Source organism: Varroa jacobsoni, unplaced genomic scaffold (assembly GCF_002532875.2).
Source record: "Varroa jacobsoni isolate VJ856 unplaced genomic scaffold, vjacob_1.0 scaffold_803, whole genome shotgun sequence".
Classification (NCBI taxonomy): Eukaryota; Metazoa; Arthropoda; class Arachnida; order Mesostigmata; family Varroidae; genus Varroa; species Varroa jacobsoni.
Genome location: NW_019213705.1, coordinates 76,560 through 104,505, shown reverse-complemented (window position 1 = coordinate 104,505; position 27,946 = coordinate 76,560). Strand labels below are relative to the sequence as shown.

At 41.9% G+C, this 27,946-nt stretch overlaps 1 protein-coding gene and 1 long non-coding RNA gene across 10 annotated transcripts in view; one reads left to right on the top strand and one right to left on the bottom strand.

The window, feature by feature from the left end:
* S6kII (Ribosomal protein S6 kinase II) overlaps positions 1-27,946 on the bottom strand; it is a 156,448-nt gene that overhangs the window by 64,851 nt on the left and 63,651 nt on the right. For 2 of the 8 annotated variants that reach the window (XM_022839481.2, XM_022839490.2), the window contains exon 2: positions 4,578-4,628. In XM_022839481.2, the coding sequence (XP_022695216.1) occupies positions 4,578-4,628 (51 nt within the window). Of the gene's footprint in view, positions 1-4,577; positions 4,629-7,758; positions 7,911-8,276; positions 8,539-23,510; positions 23,741-27,108; positions 27,807-27,946 lie in introns of those variants that run through there. The other 6 variants (XM_022839486.2, XM_086969876.1, XM_022839485.2 and 3 more) reach the window with 6 other exon arrangements.
* LOC111263953 (uncharacterized) lies at positions 47-10,056 on the top strand. 2 transcript variants are annotated; one of them, XR_002682542.2, is made up of 3 exons: positions 65-998; positions 2,423-3,246; positions 9,626-10,056. It is a non-coding gene; the product is annotated as an uncharacterized LOC111263953 (long non-coding RNA). The 2 variants fall into 2 exon arrangements; XR_015312495.1 differs by lacking the exon at positions 9,626-10,056 and having other exon boundaries at positions 47-998; positions 2,423-3,384.

Sequence of the window (27,946 nt, the reverse complement as noted above, 5' to 3'; positions counted from 1 at the left end):
GATGAAAAGCCTCGATATCGATGTTTCGCTCAAATCATTAGAGGTTTGCAGCTTCTCGACTTGCTGGCTGTGTATTGCAACATCAAACAGAGTTCAGTTTTTTGCGCACAAATGACTTTGCAGTTTTTCTGTATAAGGTTTTTAGTAATAGAAACATCTAGTCATCTATCTGATATAACATGAAAAGGCAACAAAAAGTCTTATTGAAAGTTTGTAGCTGTTTCAGCGTCATGGCCCTTTATCCGTTCGATCCCACAACCAGGACAGTTGTTTTGTATTCAGTTTAGGGCCCAAAAACAATAGGCTTCGCAGATTGATTTTAATAGGAGCAGCAGCAGCAGCCGCAGCATTGATGAATCGATTCTGAGATCACTCTACTTTTCCTATTTTATTAGAATCTTTTGGTAGGCGAAACGAGCGGGTGGGCAGTACAGCTTTTCTTGAATTTTCTCTTGCATCTGTCGTCCTTGTCTCTCTTTCCCTGCTCGTCTTATTATCGTTTCAACAGATGGCAGCGCCCACTTTGCCCTTGGGTACTCCAAGTCCAAGTTGTCCTGCCCTGACCGTCTGGCTGTGCTGAACTATCGTTCATTCATTGATTGCTTTGTAAGCGGATTCTTGTAAGTGCTTCAGTAGAAAAGGTGACTAGCAGCGGAGCCACACAGGTAGAAGTCAAAAGGCCGGCCAACTACAGCAATGTTCCAAGAAAAAGCAAAAAGTTTGCGGTGGGTGTGGTCGCCTGCTGGACCTGTTTACAACACCTGTCGCCTTCCCGCTTTAACAAGTGCTATCGCTTTCACTATTGCAATGGACGTCCACTACTAGACCTTCCCAGAAGTGTACTTAGGACGTGAATGCAGAGGCAACCCTTTAGCGACAGCTGTATACGCGAATAACTCTTTAGTAAAGCATTGTTACAGTTCCGCAATCTGTTTGGTCAGAAATTCACCCTGGAGATGAAAAACGCCTTGCAGTGTAATAACTACAAATAAAATCAGGTATCTCAATATTACACCGTGCAAAGTAACTACCTTCAAATTGGATTAACGTATATATAGCGCTCATTATGATAACAGTTAGGTGGGCAATAGTTTTTCTAATACCTATTTTTGTAAAGGGCACAAAACGTAAACGAGTTATGCCCTTGAGTAACCGCAATTATAAGAATATAAGCACAAGATGATCCTTACTTATTCGCAGATTGAATCGAAGAAACAATTTTCTTGATTAAGTCTAGGTTTGCCTAAAGACAGTAAATAGCACTTTGCAAAGCTACCTCATATCCACCAAGATCGTTAACGCCACTGCCAGAGACGCCTGAACTACAGTAAACAATTTGTCGGATTTATTTTGGGCGGATTCGTATATATTTGTCTCTCCGGATTAGGTAAATCATCGAGGGGTAGTCTTAACCCGGCACAGGATCCGTCATTGATATAATCTCTCGCACTCAAATCTATTTTAGTCATATCTACTATAATAGTCCTTAGCGTACTGATATATTTGGGAAATTGTCCTCTGAGGAAACAGTCTGTTCTCTTATAGACTTGTAGATTTTCAATTGTCCTAGAGCTATGAGGTGACTTCCCTTACTCTGTACCTGTTGACACTGCAATGCAGATGACGGCTGGAACTTCCACATGTGCTTGAGTAAAACTGTTGATTTGTTTATTAGCGAACTGCCTTAATACAAATTAGACCTAAAACCTCTGTATATAGCTTAAGCGTCTCAGTATACAGTTTCTTTTAATTCAAAGCTTCAAGAGTTCTCATAGGGCGGATCGTGAGGACTTTGATAAACCGTATAATTGCACACATAATAGTAATAATAATAATAAAACCTATTGTTGCTTCTACCAAAAAAAAACACAACGATTGCAATTCGGTCCTTTGATTCGCATTAGTACAACGAAAACCGTAGCTGGTAGCTTCAGCTTCATGTTTCTAGATTCGTTTGTCCGCAATGAAGTGTTTACTTACCTATCGCGATGTGCCTCTCGATTGCTCGCACTGCAGCCTAGACAAATATCGAGATGAACATAATTGCAAGTGCTATAGATTGTCCATTTTGTCGTCCAGCTGTGACATGCGCACGTGCATGAGTCGTGCTTCGTCAATGGTATATTCCTCGATTATTTCGCTTAGCTCTAGCAACGTCTTGTTTTAGCACATAATTCATCGATCTATTAAGTAGTAAGGAAATGTAAGCGTCTTACCAATGGCGGCAGTATAAGTTCATCGTCGTTACTATTCTTGGGCGCAATTTGTCTGTCACAAACTTTCTTTCAGTAGTAAAATAACAACCCTATGGACCGTGCAGTGCTTAAGCCGGATTAAAATTATTAGTCGCAGCGTCTGCACTCTTGTTAGCAGAAGCCACAGCTAACATAACCTTGGAACCCACTTTGTTTTCCTTTCACAGAAACTTTAAAAACAACGGATTTCCATAAGCAGTGTTGGGAGCGAGGAAGCCGCGTTTCTTATATAGCATATGATAAGCAAGACGATTAAGCTTATTTGTTGCAAGCCAGGCTGACAACGAATGAACCGCGCCTCCTTTTTCGGAGAAAGTAACGAAGAGAGCTATCGGGAACGAACCGCAATGAACGCGATCCGAACGCTGAGGATTTCCTTGAAGTATTTGTTCGACTAAAAGAATTGAACGGTCACTAGTGAATGGCTGGCCGCGGGCGAAAATGGCCACAAGGTCATTCGTATTCACGCTGAGAGACGGTGAGTAAAGTGAAAGTGCGAGAGGATCAACACATGAAGAGAAAAGAAGTCTATTCGCGAAGCTTCTTTAACTATATCGCAGTCTATTCTATGTCATAAACAAAATTTATAGCCGTAGCATGTTTCTCAACGGAGACAGAACGTCTAACAAGTAGCCTAGCTACAACGAAAATAGCGAAGAAACCACAACAGCAGAAGTAACAAGCATTACTTCAGCTTCAGCACCACAAGATCGGATCTGAAGTAACCTTAACCTTGTCGCAAAGCACAACTGCAGCCTTGCAGCGAAAACTGTTTCACCCACAAGATGATAACGCAAAAAAGGAACGAGGGAACAAAAATTGACGTAACGATTGACTTCGGTCAAAGACAAAAATAATTCCGGATCGTTCAGCATAAAAAACCCTGCCAAACAATATATGCCGCAACGTAACTAGATCGTGCTTGTGGCGATAATATCAACGAAACGGTGGAACAATTCGGATAAGTTGTTAATTGAGAAGAAGCGGAGCGGTAAGTGGCAGCAAAGTTTTTTACATACACATGCTGCTATTACTGTTTTGCTGACTATATATATATAATGTATATATTGTTATGTAGTGACCTGATCATGAATAAATGCTCCACAACTTCTTCCTCGCTGGTACTCAACATTCACTGCTCGTAAGCAATTTCCGCTGTACCTCACCATTGAACCTCACATAAAAGGCCTACAGCGTTGACGTACTTCAACAGGGGGCAATTGGCCAACATGGACAACATACCAACGAGCATTTTTAGTGTAGGTTTATACCTTTTAGGGAATATCTAGAGCTGTAGTCGTACGATAATATAACGGTATTTGTGTACCTTTTCTTATCCTACAAAATTCCACATTTCCCGTACAGGCACTATCGCCCACTCATTAAATCCCGTATCATTTGTTCCGAGCCAGCATCAATATGCAGGTAACCCGGAGGTTAGCGATTGTAGCGTGGGCTTCAATATAAAGGGAGAGCCGACGGGGTCGTGTGGAAGGCACTACAAACCCATAAAATGACAAACCTCCACATCGATGTACTGAAAAGGGGCAGTCGCAGCATGAAGGGAAAGAGCATATGCGAGCCCTATTAGCATCGCTAACAGTTGCCCTCCCTCGGCAGTATCACATATGCGTTCCCAAACTCTCTTATACTACCGTTATAAATCCCATGAGACGTTCTTAACTCTAATGTGCGCTATTAACAAACAGCTAAGCCTTTGAGCTAAATAACCTTTACACTCTTTCGAATAGCGGCGAACCCTACACAACGCATTCGAGCGCCATGACTAGGTGCTACATACGTAGACTGAACTCGTTTTCTTATTGGCGGGGAACATCACTCAAATCTCTAGCTTAATCAGGTAGCGTTAAAGCCGGCAACGCCTGGTCGCTGTACCGATCGAATTGCACTGGAGGCTTTTTTGGCCTATCTGCCCGCGCCCTATCAGGGCTTAAAATCCATCTATACTTTAATTGAACAAATACGCTATTCACTGACGCTCAGCCAAGTTTGCTTCGCAGTAAGAGAGCACTTTTCGGAAATTTTCTTTCAGCTTGTTTCGATATTGCTATATACCGTGAGGATGAGACGCACTTAGCTGTCGTTTTTAGATGCCTATGCAATGGAAAACCGCAGCTAAACAGTCGATACGCGTCACCCCTGCAAGGTTTAATCTTTCTCAAGAAAGGAAACAAATTTCCCTTCTAAAAAGCTAGCCTGGATATTCGAAACAGGGCCTAGTTAAAAACAATTGACGGCAATGCGAGAGTTAAACCAAAGTACAACGCAGACGTGCGTTAAATGACAAACAGAATAACTTACCCTCGCCATGGTGGACTCGTGAAAGTCGACGGTCATATCTTCCTGGGGGCCCTGCAAGATGACACGCAGAAATATTTTAGATCATCTTAGTTGTCCCGTTTGTGCTTTCGGCAGTAGAAGACTGAATTTCTTAAGTAGATATTGCTGGTGATCGTGGACACGAGGGAGATAAAAAAAAAAAAAAAGAAAGACAGGTTCATATGACGCATCTCTCACTCACTTTTCGTTTTGATATACGTACTATTTTCTCCATTCAGAAACGGAGCCTAGATGCGATCAGCGACAAGGCCTATTGGATTGTTTTCTATCTTATAGATATTCAATCCGCTTGCTTTACTCAAAAGTATTAGTCTAATTTTTTATTTTAATTTATTGGGTTATTTCGTGATATAAAAGAAAAGCAGATGCCAATTGTCAGATCATTCACTTGTAGGTGAAGGTCTAAACTCTCGGATACGACGACAACACCAATATAGGCTGGGATCAAAGCCCTGTTTGTCTTACATGCCTAATTTACATCTAGAATAGGTGCGTCATAAAAGCCACTCTTATTTATATCTATGCGCACTTTAGATTTCAAGACTGCAGCTGCAGCAGCAGCAACACATGGAGAATTGTGCTGGTCATCACGCTTGCGAACGCGGCAAGAAAGACCATTTCTCACCTGATATCGGGTCATTAACGGGTTTCAAATTTTCCGCGTTTCACTTATAGCATAGCGCTTACGAGGACTTGTTGACGTATCATGAATTGTAAGTACTGCTAAAAAAAGAAGAAAACGCTACAATCAGCTTTTACAAACGAGCTCGTTGATTTCTCCGTTTATTCCTTACGTGCTCTATGACGTACTCTGGGTCAAGTGCGGGAATTTTGGACTCAACCACTAGCCCATTGTTAGATTATTGCTGGCTCAGTACCGAACAAAAGGTGGCCCTTAACGCTGCGGTCTCTGAAGTTCATGTCTGACCAGAAATATAACCTAACGATCTGCGTAAACATATGTTGTCGTGTCATTATGCGTGGTGCTACTATAACACCTACATACTTTTAACCAAAGCTCTGTCGACAAGTAAGGGGTCATCATGCACGTAACGTTAAGGCATAGCTAAGCGCAGGAATTGAACGGATAAGTTTCTCTTTATTAAAACCGCACCACATTTGAATGGGAAGATCTGAAAGGCTGTTGGAAAAAGAGCACTTTGCATCTGATTGCAGCATTTACTTTCTGTCGTCTATGCCCGTAACAGACGACAGCTGCTCTCGAAAATTGCAATGACCTGCACGAATCTTGTTGATTTTTGTTTTTATAATGAAACGTTCTTAAAATTTGTGGTTGTATTTTTTTTCATTCATACAACCCTAGACAGTATATTACTACTATAGTCATTGACATTTCGGATTTTATGATAATATAGAAAAAAATATTCTACAGTCCATTCCAATAGTCACTATCGATGACCAGACTATTAAGCTGGAGGTAAAATTACCTATATCTAGTCTCTGGGTTGCGAATACGAAATATGACATATCAGCAAATCACCCGTTACATCATGTTTGATTTCGTTACTAATATAACATTGATTGCATGGGAATACCTTCGCACTAGGCCAAAGCGAAGGGGAGATGAATAATCCTGTATAAGAAAAACCAACGCACTTATGTTTCCTACATGTGTCCTACAAGAGGACAAGGGCGTTAACCGCATGCAAGGCACTTTACTTGTGACGGAAGCGTCGCCAAAATCATCTATAGAAGCTGGTCTCTGATCAGAATTTTTTCTTTTGAGAGATGGACGCACTTGACCCGTTGTGACTAATGCGTACGTGGTTTCTACAACAAATGCAGATCTTTCTTAACAGAATGACCTTCGTCCGTACAATGTAATGTAGTTTTTGGATTATTTAAGCTTACTTGAAGTGTCAACTTAAATACGAGACGTTTCAAGGGGTATTTCAATGGTATTTGCTGTCACTGTATTGTTTTGATCTACTTAAAGCGAGTTGATACATGTTCATCATTGGACCATAGATCTGAAAAAAAAAACAGTTTCACGCACTGGTACTTATTGCCCTGTATGTACTGTAAGACTTCGTAGTCATCCATAGCATGCCTAGTTTCTTACGCAAAGTTGTAGAGATCACAATCAGTAGTGAGGATTTCAATGTACCACACCAAATTATACGTCTATTTTATTCATCATTAATCATTTCTTTAAGTGCTTCACAGGGTTCACCTATAGATGACTGCACATAATATCTACTAGGTGTACTTCATGTTGATATCCGTACTTTTTGTGAGTACACAGGCAAGTGAAGTTTACGCGTTTTCTGAAGTCGAGTTGCGTGATTGAAAATTTAATATTGACGAATACAACTAAAATGCCTTGAATCAGGGTAAACGAAGGAATTACTTGCCCTGGGACATAGCAATGAGGTTCACTTAACGTCGGTAAGCGGCTTCATTGATTTCGACATAGCCAATGGTGCAACGATTCAAATCTTTTTTCTTACTCGATGAATTCTCCTTGACTACATTTGAAGGACAAAAACTAGCATGCAAAATTCTACCTTTGCTTCAGTTATTCCGCATTCTGTGCTATACAAAATTCTATATTCCTACACACACATAGTGAGATACAAATTATTATCTCTACTTTGTTTAACGTAGATGATCATGTGTATAACGTAACCCTTTATACGTTTGTGCTGAAGGCCATATATTAACAAGTTCGACCACTCTGTAACGAAAATCCATCTGAATATTTCAAGAAGATTTGAGGTCAAACGTGCGACCCTGGTCTCCCTTTTATCCATACCATCTACTCGAAATCATAACAAATAAAATATATTTCGCAGGCATATATCGTTTATGATATAATATCATATCATATGATATAATATTGTTTGTAGGCGGTTCCTCCTCTTAGTCCTGTATACGATAACTCCGTCATAGTTTGGTGTATTATGCAATGTCGATGAAGTAGGTAGTCGTCCCACGCTGCTCGCATTGGTTTTTTGCAAAGTCCAATGACAATCGCCGTCCCCTGTGACACCGACTTCACCGCATGTCCATCCGGCAAAATCCATTACTATCCACTAAGCAATAACAGTAGCAACTTATTCTGTTATCGGTCATACATAAGGAACTCTTCCGGTTAGATAGGGTCCTGAATAGTACACACCTGACGGGATAAACCTGCCCACATTCCACTGCGTAGTTTCTGCTGAACCTTCTATGGCCTTGGCCGCGTAGATGTCAGCTTTCTTCCCTACTGCACGATTTGTCGCACTAACGTTTGGCCTTCCCCAGGTTCCCACGTAATGGAAAGCGTCTCTGTGTGATAAAAAATAACATTACCCATCTAAAAAAGGACACAAATGTGCTCAGTGACTTATCTTAGCTGAAACTTTTTATCTGCCAGCTGTTTTGATTGGTGATGCGTTTGGCTAGATTTATGTTAGCTCCACAGAATCAATCACCTGTACGAGCTAGGTAGTGTCCTCCGTTCGCGAGAGGATGTATTATAATTTAACTAGACTAGGTAAAATTTTATTGTTAGCTACTACTGCTGCTCCTACAACAATAATCGCGGCCTCTGCTAGCAACCTATTATAACAATTCCTAGCTTATGATGTGTAAAATTGCTTTTTTTAGGTTCATATCTACATTTGTTTGTGTAGAAGGCCATATTAATCTTACTTCGGGGCTGTACCTTGGATAAGTAACAGCTTGGGAAGCAACCACAGCCGTAGAAAGCAATATAAATGGACGTTAGTCTCCTCCGATCTCCTGTAGAATTATGGGACACATACATTTGATGGTGTGTCAACACGTACGAAGCTAGTGGCCACCCTAATGTCTCTAAGCGGTGGTGCGACCTCGTTGTCAAACGAAGCTAATGAGAGCCAAGTTTAGCTTACGACCAACTAAAACAACAGCACGCCCGACGGGACAAAAAAGGAAATTCAGCCCAACCCATACACAATAAGGGGTCGTTTTCGGTTAAACAGGTCTGCAAAATTAGACTTTCAATAGAACCGTAAATAGTCGATACATGCTCCATCTCAGGTAGCAACGCGTATCACAAGAATCACTATGAAATGGTCTAACGAACATTCCTGAAAATAAGTGATTCATCGGTTCCAGAGCGCTCGTGGGTAGGAACAAAATAAACACAGTGTTTACTGAAGCATATCGGCGCGACGGTAATAGCTTGTACACACATGCGTAGCATAATGACTGTTGGCGATCGATCGGTCCTTTCAACAGGTCACGTAGATTGTAGCGAATTTTTCGAAATTATGAAGCCATAAAGAGGGCGTTATTAAGTAACATGTGTTCACAGCATAGAGACGTGTTTGCCGTAGCGTGCTGAGAATCAAAATCGAATGAAGAGATGCGGAGTTGAATCGGAATGTAGTAGTTTGAACATGACGTATTTTTACGTTTAGTGTTGCTTATCCTCCGGGGTCGAGAGAAGGCACAAAGCGGAGACTATTGTGGCACTCAGTGCTGAAAAATTCGGTTGACTTACTCTTAGCCTCGCACTTTTTTACCGGTGCTGCCAGGTGCAACAGGTGAAGTTTCCGTGACCCTTTTAAATGACTCTTCTGTGTTTTCTTTGCAGGGTTCATTTTTCCACCTATGTAATTAATGTGAGAAATAAGCTGCCGATCAAAATTCAATCATTAATTAGTTGGTACGGTTCGATATATTTAATGTTAATTGCACAGAATTCATGTGCCTAGGTTTCAAACGATTCAAGGAATCAGAATACGATAGAGTTGTCAGTCTGGCGTCGTTTCGAGCAGATGCCCCGAGGGCATCCTTAGCGCAATTGATCTGTACTGTGCAATTAACAGCCTTTCCCGTCATGATGTTTAGATGAATAGACGGATAAAATTAAACTATCGTATTCTTAGTTATGAATCTCCTTGGTCAAAGGTATGTACGCAGTATATAAAAGCAAAAAGTAGATGTGTCTTGGACTTCATATTTGTTTACTTAATTTTGTTATCTAACAATGCTTGCGTTATCTCATGGGTAAGGGTTCATCACTTGCAGGTAATAAAACGTCTTCTTTGGCTTAGGGTGACGTCTACGTAAAGATGTTCTATGTACATCTTCGAAAAATCCTCCCGCGAATGGGCTGCCACGCTGGACTCCCTTAAACCAACCGGGAGACAACATAACATTTAAGGCTAAATCATTTTGGTATCAGTTTGCATACAAAAGAGCATCATTCCGTTACGAGCCCAGCGAAAATCGGTTACACAAGTTACTTTATCTCGGTTGTTGGCCTTTTCTTGTTGTTCGGAGTGTAACTGTACGCAGAGTTTCTGTTATTTCGTGCGCTCTTAGCTTTAGAGCTACTTTTCTAAATTATACCGAATGTATTCAATTTATACTGGGTAAACCTAGGCATTTATTTCGAATATGCACATGTTTTTAATAAAGCACAAGTTGTCACACAAAGGTACTTATTTAGTTTTCGACCACTTCTTTTGTAGAGTATTTCGGTATAGTACTTTTTGTGGATAGGTACAGGCGATCCGCAATTGATTGATTGATCGATCGATTCTGCCGTTAACGAGTTATACTATTCAAATAGCATGAAATTCACAGCATAGCGTTGCCGGAGAAGGAATCGATATTTGGAAGACTATTTTATGTTTCATATCTCACATCATCCGTCCCGATTGATCGATGCCACCGTATTCTACTGCATGTGGCGACTCATTGCCTTCTAAGACACCCAAACTGCGAAAATTAGACGTATTTTTTGGCACACAGTTGGATAGAAATGGTTTCGGCTGGTACAAAATATAACTGAGCGTTTCGATCGTCGAATGTTGCTATCAATTCCGTAGAGGGTGCTACATATCGCCTGGCTTTAGAGCTTAGGGTCCTCTTTCTTAAAGAGCGCATACCGAACACTTGATAACTACAAAAGACTCTTCATATATCACATAACACAATATATCTCATCGTCCATCAGCTTTCTCTTTTCCTGCATTCAAAAGACAGATATGTTCGTTTTAATTTTTCTCTTCTTTGAAATACAGCTTCTGTACGTGTGCGCCTGTAGGTATGCGTAAATCAATAACGTCTCCTTAGGGGCACACCAAATTAAATAATAGAAATCGAAGCTGACTGATACTTCAGCGGCGTCGCTGCGAGGCTTTGCATATAAGCATGATACAAACCTATACCCTGCATATGATCAATATAGTATATGTAAGCTTCAATGCCTTTTCTGTGTGTAGATTAAACTTTGCCATCAGTGCACTTTTCATAATATATCAATCGTGTGAATTGATACGGTGGATCAGGACGCAATCATCGATCAGCCTGTTCGCAGCAGACGAAGCCTCGACGCGCTACCAGCATATCCCAACAGGTAGCAGACCGTTCGCCAGTGGATTATATAAGCTGTTAACATTGAATATGACCCTGTTCCTGCCAGCTGCTTTCTCCGTTCCAATTTTCTAACAACTAGCATTCTTAAGAACTTAAGAACTTAACAACTAGACCAGTTCAGCCGCTCTAGGCTACATTTATAAATACTACTGCTAATAGTAATATTCATTGCTGACAAACATACGGTCTACCTTAACCTCTATTCCTAACGAAAAGTTTTCGCTCCTCTGTTCAGCTTTTTTTTAAATTTAAAATTTTTACATTTTTTTTATACATATCTACACCACTTATGCAATGTTCTTTTAATTGATTAGAACATACTTACCAAAACAACGCGTTTTTAAGCTGATTTTTCAACAGTAGGGAAGCACTATATAGAGCAATCAAATATAAACCATTATATACATGAGACTTATGTAAAACAAAGCCTATCCTGTATGAAATGTATCCTGTATGTATTTGTATGAAACTTTCTAAGCTATTGATTTTTTTTAAGGCTTCTTTTTTAGGCTCATTTTTTAAGGCTTATATTTTATTAAAAAAAAACCCGTGGCACTTTGAACTTAGCGGGTATCAAATCTATAATATCACAAGTGTGCCACGAACTTTGCAGAACCGTAATGAGGTTCACACCACACCCAAAAATGCTATAGGCAATAACGATATGTGAATATTTTTAAAAAGAGCCGTTTTATAATCCGGGGAGCACCCCGTTACAACTTTTATCTCTGCGAGAATGTGTTTTCAGCATGCGCTATAGTTTAGTGTTTGGAAACGTTCAAATCCCACTTTATAAATTAACTTCCTCAAAGTCAATTCATTCGGTACATAAAATATAGAATTTTATTTATGAAGCAACAATCTCCATGCTTTTTTTCTCTTCATTACATGCAGACACAGTCATTACGTTAAGCAATCAATCATTACATTCGGAAACTTATCGACATAGGAAAGCTTTAATAAAAGCTGTATATTAACTCCCAACTTACAGGTTGATACAGAGCCCTCTCTGTTTTGAGTTTTACGTTCGGTATCGCCGCCAGGAACTCGATCAGGCGATTGGTTGCCAGCACGAGGTGAACCATGTGTCTATGCTCGGGTCGAACCTAGACCACAATGGTTCCCTACTATACAGGACAGCTAAAAAGCTGTTTTGCTACAACAAGAGTTGATACAACCTAAAATCACTGCAGTTGACCGCTAAGCACCGTTATCAGTATCTCTTACGATTCTGTCACGTCCGATATGTGCTCTCATTTGAAAAAGACGAAAGGACCCAAGGTAAATACCGAGTAAAATGCATTCGATATCTTCTATTTTATTTGTATGTATGATAAAAGGGAACAGCAGAATCAGCTTGATCTTTAGATCACGTTTCGCACGCAGCTTGCCGTATCCTTGTGCTTCAGTAGTGCTCATCATACGTGAACCGTATTATTCTAAACCTCTATAAAAAAAAAAAACCACCACTAGCACGGCTGACTGATAGCACGAGTTCGCGGCTGCGCGAGTCAGGCTCTCACAGGCCCAACGTAGCTCCTGGCCCTGATTAAACACGCACCGCCCAGGTTCACGCCCACCCATTGAGATTGCATTACGTTCCTCCTTTTGTGACAAGGCATGTCATTAAGCTAGCCAGTTTCAGTAGAGGGCCCACTATGAAGCGACAGAGATTTATAATAATCTGCTTGGATAGCACATCTTTGTTATTGGTGATGATTTCCGTAGTTTTTTCATAGAACGTGTTATTTGGACACGTAGCTATTTTACATGCTTGATATCATAATTTTTATTTAGCATTATGCACTTCCTTATACATTTTACATGAACCTTATAGCGATAATGACTACGATCATGTATGAAGCTTTATATATTCTATTTATGCAATTCTAATAAATCTAAAATGACCCTTCTCCCACTTAATCTACAGAGCCTTCGTAATACTGTTACATGAGATAAATTGCCCACAGCAGAGTGCATAATTTCCACACGTTTCTGGTAAAATATGATCATCCGCCATAATAAGGCTCGTTGTATATTCGACTAGATATTCGGAAGTTCATGTCAGCAAGTTCCATCTCTATATAACTGTGCTATCTTCTGTTGCGCACGATTCCATATCACGACCGCTGCTCACGCTTCTAACATTCGTATATCCTTCTATTCTGAGACTGACGTCTCAAAGGCTTCATATCATTATTGATGATGCCATCCTCATTCGGCGCGGTACATCATTCAATTTTTTGTTTTTTTCCATTGTCAAAACGAATAGGACAATGAACGTCTCATATATACATGTATATAAAAACGACTTTCTACTTTTACTTCGCGGTTCCGCTATACCACAGACGCCGCGAAGAGATGAGCGAGCATTTTTTGGCTTTATCTCTTCACCGCAATATTATGGTCAATCGGCAATTTACTTTGAGCTATCGTCTCGCCACGGCAACGCCTGTCGTGCTTTTATACGTTCTATTTACGTTCATAGCACACGACTATGCCGGTCACACGTATGTCTAATTTGTTGGCCAATTGAGTATAATTACTCTATGGCTACTCAAGCAAGCGCAATACGCTAATATTTACAGGCTAAAGCGCTAGAAATTTTATAACGATACTTCCCTGAATTTTGTCCTAGTCTTCCTCTACCGTGTGTAGAGAGAAGCAAGCTAACCATTAGTGGGGTTGTATGTTTAATAGGTGAGATGTAGGCAAGAAAGAGACCTGAAAACGGGACGGAGGCGCCGCTTATTGGAACTCCTACACCTCTAGCTAGCGCTAAGTGGCCGGATAACAAATAGGTAGTAGAATAAAGCGAGACACAATCGTAGGCGTATGTGGGCGCCCAGTGTCAGCTCGGTTAATACCAGTGCTAAACATTGCGCTACAAACGTGGGAAAGGAGACGTCAGGTTGAAAAAAACAAGTGGGTTGCAGCTGCCGCAGGCGTTCTCGTGCCCCGGTTGTTGTTATCGTTGACTGCCGCTGGCATCGTGCGCCCTCTTCTATTACTCGCCCGCACTGCTAGCAGAAAGAAAATATAGTGATTTATTAATTAATTCACAAACTGTAAACACATTGATAAAGCGAGTGTAGAAATGATATCTGCTTCGGTATTCCCGGCACATGCATTGCATCATTTGGTATGACTAGAGGTAAAACGTATGCTGACAAAGTAGCTGACTGAATGGACAGCTGCGTGCAAATGGTTCTCACATGTTCAAGTCGCTTCATCATTCTTGTGGGCCTATTCCAATATCAGCTATTTTGACATACAGAAATTCACGCGCGTTGTTTGTTTCTGCTACGCTCGCCCGCTAACTTAGTTAAGTGATGAAGTACAAAAATGCCACCTTAATCCGAATGAGTGAATTTTCTCGCTTTGTTTTTTCAAACTACCCAGTGTCCTTTTTCGTCAGCCGATTCATTGAGGTCTTCTACTAACAGATAACCCGAAGGGTTATGTAAATGAAGATCCTTTGCGTCAGTAAGGAACGGCTTTTAACATGTGTGAGGATCTGTTACACATGGAACTCGTTTAACAACACTAAATGCTACCTATAAGCTGATACATTATCGGGCAGGATATGCGCTTCTTGAATTAAAGAACATTGCTTCTACACGTTTGTTGTCGACCTGATAAGTAAATATACAGATGCTGCGGTACAGACGGTCAGAGCCAGCGAATGATATTTTTCTGCATTGCGTCTCCACGTGGTAATGGTGGCTGCAGACTTTATTCACGAGTTGAAAAGCACTAACTTCTTATTTTTCTTCTTATTATATATACATATATATAACAAGTAGCAGTACCGTAACTTTAGTAATAATCAAAAGTCGAGGTAAACAAACTTTTGCGTGTGTTTCTCGTCATTTATCCTCGTCTCTTCACGCGTCCTATCGTTGTTAGGGTCGTAGCGCAGCAACTATGTACATTGATATCTGTTTTAAAGCATCATTCATCGTTGTGAAGAGAGGCTCGGGAAGCGTCAGCAATAATGGGAGAATACCACTAGAATGGCATGGTGTCTTTTCTTGGCTCGGTTCCTGCGCCCCACGAACCATTTTCTGCTAGGAATCCACCAGAACCCGACAATGACAAGAAAAAAACAGAAACACACGGACGACGACTCTCAGCAGAAGCGCAATTTCTTTATATTTATTACTTCTATTGCTATAACATTCTGTTGCGCGTTAATGTACCAGTATAGCGCAGACAAGTTCAGGTCCGTTGTGTCATCGTCGTTCTGGACTCCGTTGGACCATTCTCTGATATATTAGTTCAGCAAATCCACCGTCAGCCCCAAAATGACCACAGCGACCCCGGCGCTAGATACGGAGCTGCTTAATAGCCAAAGCACTAGACCACACAGCTCATGATAACTATAGGTACTACTGTTAATAGCATTACTTTGGCCCGAACCGCTTTGTACAAGTATCTGCTGTTGCCGCTTTTCGTACCAGTCTATATTGGCTATTTTATTCAGATGTCTAGCTAATTTGATTTCATTAACACTATCTTATGGAAAACATTACGCTGGTCGCAGGCTATTACGAATGGACAATTCAACGAAACGCGCTAAATACATCACGTCGAACTGTTGACCCGGTGATCCAGAGACAATAATGTAAATAATATACGGATCTTCTCCGCTACCGATTCGAAACTGGGCTATTCATCTGTCCGCCGCTGGTTGCCATTGGCGACTGTGCAACACATCGCCATTGGGCACAGGTCCTCGGCCGGGAATACTGATGGGATTAAAACGAAATTATTTATACCGAATACCTTACCCATGGCTAGAGCCACTGCATATGCAGCAGTATAGATTATTAGTCCTAACACTGGGCCTGGAGGTGGTAGCGACGGAGGCAAATATGGCAATGCGAATTCTGACTGCCAGCCAACAGACAGAATTCGCGGAACAGGATTTGATTCCAGAAAATGTTTTAACTGACAGATATACTTGAATAAATACGGCCCGCTACGCCAGTCGCAAGATCGCACGAAACCGATGCAGCAGGAAACCTTCCCGTGGCTTGATTTGGAACCACGTCTAGCTACTAAGCTTAGCAATAAGTAGATAATAGGGCTACTAGAAAACAAGGATGAAAATGAATGTCACTGAAGATCGAAGATCGGGGACTTGTTGCCGTTTGCATGAGCTCGTATTTCCTTCACCGTTCCCACAGTCCCTCCTTGGTTAATGTTTTTTTTAGTTTTCATTAAGTTTCGCTGAGCGTTTCATTATTAGCAGGCACGCGTAGCTAAATTTAAATTCACTAACGTGAAGTAACGGCAAGCAAAGCTATGGCTTTCAGTGCGGCTGATAAAAACGTACGGGATGATTCGGGTTTCACATCTGTACTGCTGTGAACCATTGTTCAGTGCACGCTCGCATTAAATCCAGTGCAAACGAGATCAATAGTAGTAGTCGTAAACAGCGTTAACGAGGACACATCGGACAAAGCTTAACGTACAAATGATATAAAAACTACGTAAAACTGATGGCTATGGCTTCTATTTATTATTTACAAGCCAAACAAGGAGTGTGAGCGAAAGGATAAGAGAGAGAGTATGCGAGAACGAAAGATGAAGTCCCAGATCGACGTCTGCTATTTGGTACTGATCATTGGGTTGCGTTGTCGTCTTGATGCGGCCGACATTTTGCAAGCGGCCGCAAGCGTTTGGCTTTGCTGGTTGGCTGACACACGATGTACAAAACATCGCCAGTCCCTGTCAGCGCCAGCTTATTGCTTTGCCTCGAAAGATTTTTACGTTTGTGAATCAGAAAAACAGAAGTGAAAGAAGCGGTGCAGCAAAACGGGACGGCAACGACATCCCCATCGACAAGGTGCCTAAAAGGCAAAAGCGAAAGGAACGAAAACGCGTCCCCCGCAAAAACTTCGCGCTGCAATTTTCTCAACGTCATCGGTGAGTCAGCAACTCAGGGCAACAGGGAACACCATTTCTCTCGTTTCGTTCCCCTTCATCCGGACTAAAAATCGTGTAAAAATCGTTTCGTCGTCGTCGTCGAACAACTATGAGGAAACACCAACCGGTCGCGGTACAATCGATAACAAATATTACATAATAGCATCGTAGCTGCACGATTGCCTAATGCTGGACACACGTGATTCAGTCAGGAGAAGCGTTTAGGGCGTCAACATTGCAATATTTTCTAGTCGGACTTCGACACTGGTCTACATAGGGGGTCAAGTGGGAATAGCAATAGACATAGACGCTTGCGTCCGCTCAGGACGTAGCCAACAACAATCGGATTATAGTAATGATAGTTACTAGCAGTAAGAAACGTCCCCTAAAAACGCATGTTATGCCGTCACTCGTTTTAAATTGATTTCAAAGGTATACTAGGTATTTAGAACGTATTTGATGATCGTGACAGACGTTCAATTGCAATCGTTAGATGCTTGTTCCTTTCTGTAATGGAGCGGTTAAGTAACTGCAATATACGATTTGAATATGCAATCTCGCATGTTGAAGCAATGCTACACACGTTTAACACACTGCTCTTCTATAGGGAAAACTAGCAGCAACGAGACAAGCCCATATCAGCGCACCACGAATTGCTTAAGGATTGTTTTTGCGGTTTGTTAGGTGCACGATACTGGCAATAAGATATACATCGTAGACTAATATTGTCACTATCTAAATAGCTGTTAACGCTCTTTTTTTTTACCCTACATAGAATGCTAAGCAAAGGAAAAATCTTGGACAACGACAGATAAAAATCCTACTTTTTTTTGTTCAAAAATGTTGCGTTTATCTCAACATCTCATCTTCATTTGGCAACCATCTTCTTTCTTCTCGGTTTCTATTAGACATTTCTAAGATCATAAACTCGTCTCCAGTTCGAGACGCTGGCTGCGGCCATCAATAAAATTCTCACGTCAATGAAGTCCTGCCTCGGTGACTCGAGACGAATTCGTGACAATCTATTACTAGCTAGTACGTTTTTTCCGTCTAACGAGTGCTGAAATTCACTAGATTTTTCTCTCACCGGTTCAGCCTTCATAAATGCCAGCAGACTGAACCGACGCTTTCTTTATTGTAAACAATTTTGCCCTTATCTGTTGAAATTTGGCGTTTACAGCGGGGTCCTTCCTAATCTATATAGTCATGTGGTCAGGAGCGAGAAGCCATTCTGGTTGTATATTCCTCGTAGATTTTTTCTGTTGACTACCGTCTTGGGTTAAGTTTGAGCCGATTCGTAGGCAATCGAGAATCTAAATTTCGCCTTACAGCTCCTTGTGATTAGTTGGAAGTTACTTTTGGAGTTTTTAGAATGCTTAGACAAACCCTTTAAATAGGCTGCTTATCTCTTTACGTGGCAGGCCTTCTATTTGACCCCTTGTTTCCTTACTATTCATTCTTTGAGTCTATGATATATACAGAACGCCATTCGAGAACCGAAACGATCTTAATGGAAGTGCTAGCAACATATGTGTATATATATAAACTGCGATCAAAGCTCTCTCCTGCGTAGCAGAACGACGCATATATCCTGTCTTTACTTAGAATCACAAACCACTTCAATATTCAATCCATGTAAACATCGTGGGAAAAACAGAATTTCAATCTATCGCTAACGGCCTCGTCTACTGTTTACCATCCAGCTTGTCTCACGTTTTGCTATTTGTGGCCATCACACGCATAGTCGCTCGAAGATCTTGTAAATATTAAGCGACGGCGACCAGGGCCATCATCGGACCCAATAAAATAGCACCTGACAATGCACACAACGTTACAGTGCAATATATATATATATATATATATATAAAGTCGGCGATAACTCTGGCGACGGCAGCAAATACGGTAGAGACAGCACTAGACTTTCTTCCAGTTGTACCGCTAACACGAATCGTCGAATATCCACAAGCTTTGTATGTGTACAGTTCACTATGAGACTCAATAACATTCTTCTTCAGCTGGCGAATCCGCCTCGATCTTCAGTAGCGGCGACGTAACCAATTTTAGCAATGACACAACAACATGTTGACGGCTGCTACAAAAACCTTTTTTGTCTGAAGGCAGTGAACGCACACGAGCCTTCGCTATACTTCTGTTAACATTAAGTTTTAGCAATACGTGCCTAGTCTAAGCGTAAGTAGCGAACGAAAGGATTCATATGTGTGTACGTACGAAGACGGCTAGAATAAAAGTTGGATCCCCTCCCTCGTCTTCGTCCCCTCTCTGTGTCGGCAGCTTCAACAAGAGGCTGGCAGTAATAAAAATAGCAACAACGTCGCATTATAGAGTTCCATCTACTTAGCATGTGCGGGCCAAGTGCGTCAAAACAATCGGCCAGCGATACCACCAACGTTATCAGAATCATTGTCGTCATTAGCGGAACATTATGTGTTCGTATGTTTGTTGTCCTCCCACTAGCTTTTACGTGGCGTTGTTATTTTAACTGTTGCCGAATGGACACTGCTGTTCCTGGTATTACTTCGTTCCCGTTATTTTTGTTGTCATCTCTGCTGCTACGCCCGCTGCTGTGGCTGCAGCGGCGGTAACTGCTTCGTATAGTGAGAGGTCGGTAAAACGCAGAAGCATACCCTTTCCCCCATTCTTATAGCAGCTTGATGGGGAGGGCTAGGGGGTCAAACGCCATATAGCGGTTCTATTTGCTACCACTGCCTTTACAACTATACTATCACTAAGACAGTCTATCTCCCTCTTTTGCAAGCCTTGTATACGAAGCATTCTGCTGGGACTGACGGAATGAGTATCTGTTGCGGTCGACTATATAGAGTCAACCTAGCAACAGTGGAGACGGCCACGCCGTCACTCATCCATCCATTCATCGATTTATCCACCAAAACAGCGTCGTTTTCATTATAATCATTGTCACTAGCAAATAATCGACTAAATTTAGCCGAGGAAGCCATTGCTGGACCGGTGTATACCGCCAGCATCAAGCCATTAACAACTTTACAACAGATAATAGATACAAGATTTACGACCAGTTATACTAGTTTTTAATGTCACTACTATAAAGAAGATTATATATATATATACACGTGGGAACCAGTCACAATTGTCACGACTTTTTATGCCAAACGCTGACTGAGAACGTGAAGCAGAGACCGACGACAGAGTGTTTTTTATACTGCCTTCCTAAGCGTTTGCGCAAGTTTTGTTATAATTTTTTGTTAGTGCGATGAAATCTCTCTACTTTTTATAGCGGAATTTTCAGCTTGTAATAACAGACCCTTTCAGTGAAAATGATCTTTTCAGATGGATTGCTGAATATCGTCATTTAACTAGTCCGATAACTAAGGTCCACAGATATTCTGACCGATACGATCCTACAAGGTCAACCCGTAACCTTGAAGATGGTTAACAGATAACTTTAAGACGGAAGAAGAATCTATTAAATACAAACAAAAAACGCGTCTCAACGTCAGTAGCATAACGCGTTACGATATGAGACAAAATACTTTCGAAGTTATGTTCCAAATTTGATTGCAATATGATTGAAGATCATTCAAATAGACTGCATAATGGGAATATTGCTGGGAAAACCTTTAAATTAAATAACCTTAATATAGTTTCCGTCTACATTGCGTATATATATTGTCTGTAGAAGCTCGCTGAACGTTACGTTGCCGACTAACGAACCATACTCTTTACGTACCATATCTGCATATAAATCTAACCATTTTGAGGCATAGATCTGAATGAAACATATGAATCTTAATACTCCAATCAAAAATGTTTATACTATCAGACAATATGCCTTTAGTAATCATTGGCGTCCATACGTTGGAATAGAAAGCTGAATGTATGCAAAAACAAATCTATAGACAAATAAAGTTATTTAAGAACATGATGCAAGGATAATTATTATTAAAATAGGACAGGCCTTTTTAGCTCGATGTATTCATGCCTGCAATGTCCGTGCCGCCTATGGTTAATAGGGCGACAATTTTGACAACTAACTTTGTCATACACTTTTATACATACACAAATAGAACCCTCACTTAAAGCTCTCATATAAAGCTCTATTATATGTATGTACGGTGCATATATACGTATGTACACGACTTCAACTACGAAGTTATAGAGGTTAACTTTGAGCGTAGCAAACGCTCCAAAAATTAGCCACTGTTAACTTCCTTCTCGCCGTACATTAATATTGTTATTATATAACACGATAAACAATTTCTCAAATCGTTATACTAACTTAAACAAAGCCGTATGTAAATTTGTAGAGCATAGCGACCACGTGCTAGGTTCGATCACCAGCAGCAGATGCAACACCACGACAACTAACGAGAAGAGCCATGACACATACTCGAATCACTAGACGATTTTTGTTTAGCGTCGTTTATGGGCTTGACCTTCAGCCGTCCGCTCTACCCCCTGCGTTCTCAATGGCGATTTTCTATGAACATTCCCTATTTGTTTTGCTGCAACCGACCGGTTAGGCCGACCATTAGAACAGTTCTCCCTTTAGTTGGCATAATCCCTCGCAGTAAAGGTATGATATAGCGCGCGAGACAATAGCTGCACCTTTCTCGCATTCGTCCTATTTGCAACGGTAGTAGCTGCAGCATTGGCAGCAGCTGGCGTCCCCGAACAGAACATAACGAGATGCAACCCAACCGAAGTAACTCGGTCATCCAATGCGGTTTTGTCGTCCATCATCACGGATGTCGACTCTGAACTTACGTGGGACCCGACCCATGATCAGATAGCTATATCTGATGCCTTCATAAGCGGACGGTATGGTATCCGAGTCGGAAAGTACCACCGCCACTGCTGAAAAACCGTTTCTGTTCTCACAAGCACTCGTATTAAACTAGAATATCATAAAAAGCCTATGACACTCATTCGCTTGACAAAACCGGTGTCTGCCATATATATATATATATATATATCATCGCGATGTTGTAGCAATCAAGAACGTTGCAAGGCGGCTACCTTTCACCATAATCGCAATAAACAGCCTTTAATGAACAAGTAGTTTCCCTGGCTATTGTATGATGTTTATATCACTGTTCAATGCCTATGTCTGTTCCATTATTTATTTACAGAGTGATACGGTTGATTTTAAAAACAGCGCGGTTGAACCGAAGTAAACGTTCACCAGCTACGATCCCAGCGTCGTTTTCAGCTTTCGTTAATTGATCGTCATCGCTAGCTAGCTAGCTAGCTAGCACTAATGGTCGATTGCAAATTTCTTTGTAGCGTTGTAACTCCTCCGTCCCCCCTAACCGTCCATGTTTTCGTCCAATGATTTCAACACATCTAAACCCAAGTCACCATGGTCGTTGCCAGCAGCAGCTGCCCATGCAAAAACAGGCAACGTAGAGGCATCGCCGCTATATGCAATATGGGTAGCGGCGAGGCAGCTCAGAGCTGGGGAACTGACAAGAGCCCAGGCAGAGTTTTTTTAGCTTTATTATGACGAGGTCGATGACGCCAACATCACTCTGGCAACCGCTAGCTTTGCCCCACAAAAAGCCTAATAGCGATAAAGAGAGATCAGCTAGCGTGCGCACTGTTCTGTTTATCGTGACCTGTACTTGACGTATAAATACGACATAGAAATATGGCAGCGAAGAACGACAGACAGGCCAGATTAGCGATTAGGAAGTGATCCATATTGAAATCAACGCTTTTCGTGTGAATTTAAATACGGCGTATCGCGGTATTAGGCTTAGACAATGAATTTTATGAACTTGGCTATTGTGCCTTATTATTAGTCTGATAATAAAATTAGTTATCGGATGAAGTGACGTACCGTCGCGACCCGTCCAAAGCAGACTGACCCGTCCAAAGCCGGTGACTACAGTAAAATGATCATACTTATTCGCTCAATGTACAGGACAGAGGAACATTTAGCAGTACTTTAAGCATTTTTAGCATCGCATGATTATGCTGATACTTAAAGGAAATCTGAGATAAGAGGCCAATGACCAACAGGCCATCGGAGCGGCAGAGCTTTGTCTCTAGGTGCTACCGGCCACTCCAAAAAGCGGTATCTTGGAAAAAATATTAGCGGTAAACATTTTCGAGCACGCTCATAGCATACGCGAACGTATCTTCGTAAAAATAGAATGAATACTTTTCATAAAAATCATCTACAAGGCAGATAAGGCCGCTTGAGTGTGGCCGGCTCGGATCATTGAGAAAGCCGTTTTAACTCCTCAAAGTCAATGTCTTATTATCTAGCTGTGCAGGAACTATTTTCTGTTGCCTATGGAGAGCCTACGATATGACCATGAACAAAGCTCTGTATTCCTTTAATCAACGAAGAACCCACAAAGACAGCAAAGGATGACACAACAATATATGCCGATTGATCGGAGCGTTTTAACGTCTCTTTCGAACAGTCATTAACTACTTTTAAAACCTATATTTTCGTATACACTCGGCTTTCAGCCAATACAGCCCGTCAATGAATAGCCTGTTATACTGCGTCTATTTAATATAAACGTTATTTGAATCAGCATTTTGTCTTCTTTTCCTCACATCACGTACCAGTTATAATGACCCGTCATCCAATTCCTTCCGCTGCTCAGCTCTGCTCTAATATCCGTTTTGTTATTGATGTTTCTAACATTATCCTCAAGCGGCACTAACTCACCCACTACGAATCACTATGACCCGGTTGTCGCACTTACTCATCCATTGTGTCCAATGAGAAACCGATATAAACAAAGTAATTTAGTTACCAGCCCATGGACTTGTTGATCTTCTCTATCGATGTACAGGAATTAGTACTCGCTTGCGATCACGTGTAAATCTTATTGACTTTTTCATTTATATCCAAGTAATAGTAATAACAAAATATGCGAGAAGCCATTTTCGTCACAGTCGAACAGATGACACAGATTCTTGTTATGTACGAAGGCAGACCCCTCGGCTAGATAGGCCCTTTCCGAACAGCAGCGATCCGCTTATACCAGATACTGGCCGAACCTGCGGCCATTGTCTACGAGCTTACGCTCCTGCTTACACATATACAAACTAAACACGACGCTGGCTAATGTAATCCATTCTTCTTTCGCGTATGGGTACTATTATGACGTACGCGTTCTTCATGGTGAGCTGTCTACTTCAACTTCAGCCACAGCATTTGCTGTGGGCACAATTGGCCGACGTTGATTACGACGACAACAACACCAACGGCAATAACCTCGATGGTTATACTGTGGTTATTTATAACGCTTGATGACAGTTATGACTGGTGGTGGTGGTTGGCTTCCGTAGCTGTATTTGCCTATTTGACGCGGCGCTATGCAACTGGAACCTTTTGATGGGACTCTCCGCAAGCTGGTTTTGCCGACGGCGAATAAGGAGGTAAACAGAATCGAATAGGACGGAACGACCAGCAAATCAGCCGGCGCGGACTCTGTCCAGCTCTGGCCATCAAGTGGACGATGTCGAGAAGCAACAGCACACCCCCACGCCTCGCTTCTCCCGGCAGCTAGAACGTTCCGTCGTTGCCGATGTCAAAAGCGTGTGTGGCGCGCTGCGCTCCGGTGCAGAAGAAACAACACTCGTTTCCCAGACAGCAGTGACGTTCGGTCGGTCGGTCGGTCGGATACGCACAGATACAACAGGCCACGCATGGCGCAGACACATAAATCGAAACGAACGGATGCAGCTACTTGCACGCGATTATTTCACCTTGCTATGCCATGTCACTGCCAACGACTGGACTGGTATCGTGGAGCTGGAGAGGATCGTGTGCCACGAACCTTCGCTATAGTCGTTTGTGCCCAATAGACTCATACCATAGACGCGTAGTGAGCGGTGGCAGCAGCAGCGGCAGTAGTAGTAGTAGTAGTAGTACCGACCACTATTATAGTGTAACACACAGGGGGAAACGGGGATAAGTGAGACATGCGTGAAACGGCGGCGTCAGCTTCAACCGCGAGGGCGGCTTTTGCGAACGCTTCTCGTTCTGGAGCGAAAATAGCAAGTTGTCGTGATGACAACGAAGACTTTCCAGAAGATCAAAATAATAAAGAAGAACAGCTGGCTATCAGAACTAAGTTTTTCTGAAATCGACACAACTTACGAACGCAATATGCCGGCTGGCGTAACCTGTCACCGTCGCCGTCACGGATGCTCTAGCGTCGCCGAGTTGTTGTTGTGTGCTCCGTGTGTGCGAATCGATATGATTGCCCGCCGCCGCTAACTCTTTGACTCAGACGATAACGCTAGTATCGCTGTTGTTGCTGGTGGCGGCTCCGGCGACGATAGCAAAGATTTACGGCGGTGATCGTAATAGGACAGCATGTGATACAGGGAGGCAACTTCGCCCCCTGTTGTTAAAGTTACCAACAGCAGCTGTAGCAGAATGAAAGCATCATCCAGGTCGCACCAGCATTAGTAGTGCAGCGCCGGCCAGAACACCGACATCACTGACATTGATTACTATGACCTCTATGCGTAACTAACTCTCTTTCAGTAGAACTGGTAACGGCGTCAATGGAAGCAACGGCGAATGCAGCGTTGTCAACACACGCTCGCATATGCTTTCGCAAATGCGCATACATAGACTAACCAACAGGACCACACAGTGGGTCCTGCTTACAAAGCCAATATACAGCAACTGGTCACTAGTCTTAATACTGGGCACTATTTACGGCCGTGCTGGGCTATTGTTGTGCCTGCCTTCCTGTGTCTAAATTAAATTGACGGTAATAGGGACTGAATAGGCGATACAAGCCTGTCGCTGTCGAAGTTACGGTCTAACGCCAACGCTGGTGTCAAAAAAGCGCCACCAGCCGCGGCTTCAGTGCAGAAACAGAAGGGAGGCAGCTTTAGCATCGTTTGAGTCTCTAGCCAGCCGATCAGCTGATGCTCCCGTAGAGGCTACAGCCGCTGCTTCAGCCTTATGGAATGGTGCTGCTTGCGAAACGATCGTCATCATAATCATCGCCGTAATCGTGATCATTGACATTCGTCGGTGCCGCTAAAGCCTCATAGTAGCATCAGAACTCAGTAGCGCCCTGGCGTCACGAAGTTGTATACGGTACAATGGCTACGATGTTGTAAACAACTAAAACTTGTATTTGCAGTGCTAATAACGCGGGAGGATCCTGCCATGTGAGGAACAACGCGAGACAAAGGGAAAATGAAGAGTTAGTCTCAGAAAGCATCAGTCTGCGACGGTTTTAGCAGTCCCACATAAGGCCTGAAAAAGATTCTTGCCGAGTCAAAGTCAATCAACGTTTTAGGAGGATCTGTACCATGTAGCCGCTTTCAGTTACCTTGAATGGAGAACTTTGCTGTAATATTTAGCTGTGGGACAGGTAGTATTCCCTAAGTAAGGCTTAAAAAATATACTCTTAACCACGATTAGGTACCGTGATGTAAAAATCGGTTCTTGATTCCGAATATTAAACTTTAGATGTCAAACTGAACTCAGTAATCCTTGCCTCTACCTAAGCGCAGACCTAAGTTCCTGCAGTGAAGTATTGTATATTGATGTATGTACTATTGAATAAATTGACTTCACGTTTTACAGGTTACTTGAATAAAGGAAATCTTTATGTTAATTTCTGCCTTTAGAAAATTACTAATGATATGTGGGGACCGATCATTGCCATCGCAACATTACAACTTCATGAAGTATTTAGGGATGCTGGATAGTGAAAAATATAGCTAGCAGCGGTGGAAGTATTGGCTACACTACAGTGAAAAAAAAAAGGCTCACATTGACCCTAAAACTTGTGTTTCGGTGCTTTTGCTATCTTCATCTAATCTCCCTTAACCTTGCGATTGAGGAGGCAACACATAGATCAAAAACGGAACGCCTAAAAAAAGTTAATAGGGAGGTCAACGGTAGCGATAGCAATCGTTGTGTAAGAATGTACATGCATCGTACGCACGGCATTCTGATAAAAATGAGATTGCTATTTCTTAAATAGTAATGTCTATGTGTCTTAGACATTGAGTCATTTACTTCCATCTGCCTCCTGGCAGACTGAAAGCAACTTGTCCCAATCTGCACTTGGCTATTCACTGCAATGTTTTTTTTCTTTGTTTTTCAGTGTTTGTTTGCGTAAAAATTCAATAATCCTACTATTGTTTTGTAATAGTAAAAAAAAAAAATCAAACTCACAGCTGCAGTCGAACGCTAGTGAGACAAAGCCGCTTCGGTCCTTGCCTGGCAGGCCCGCAGTACGACATCGCTTGCTTCGGCCGGCACATAATATCAACATTTTATGTCACTTCAATTAACTTTCCTTTTGTAATCGTGCCATGAAACAGCAGGTGACTGCCCCTGAAAAACGTGTTCTACCATACAGAAATTCATATTTGTCAACAAGTGACCTATCGTAATCAACCAGGGAAGTGTTCTCGTAATAGTCGCCAGTAAAATTCGCCTGTGGATATTGACACTCTGCTATCATTCGTAATTATCTGTCTCGTGCATATCTCTCAGCGAGACGCAGCTGGAACTTGAGATGTAATAGGGCATTGTTTACGAAAGTCCAGTTTATACATGTCATGCTGTGTTATAGCATTTGATTACAAAAAAAAATCTACATACAGCATTACTACGACAAAAACAACAACAATGATCATGGAGCTATGCACAGTATGGTGTCGTGCATGGTCGCCCCATAGGTACGAATGAGCAGTTCAGCTCGTGCGTGGACCCATACTCATAGCGAGTTCAATAATATAAAGCTTCAACTACGTAGTTACGAAGTGCAATAGGTACGACGATCGTTTCTGAGACTTGACGTTGAGGTGCACACGTCTCTCAAGGTACGTCTGTCTCGATCGTGCAACACGATCCAGATGTTGCCATAACTTGGCATGTACATCAACGTATGCCCTTTCAGCTAAAGGGACATCTACCAGTCTATTATGGGCTAAAACACTGGGCATTTGCCCATGCGGCTGGATCACTAAAAGTAACCACAAATAACAGAAGAACCTGTTTCAACGCA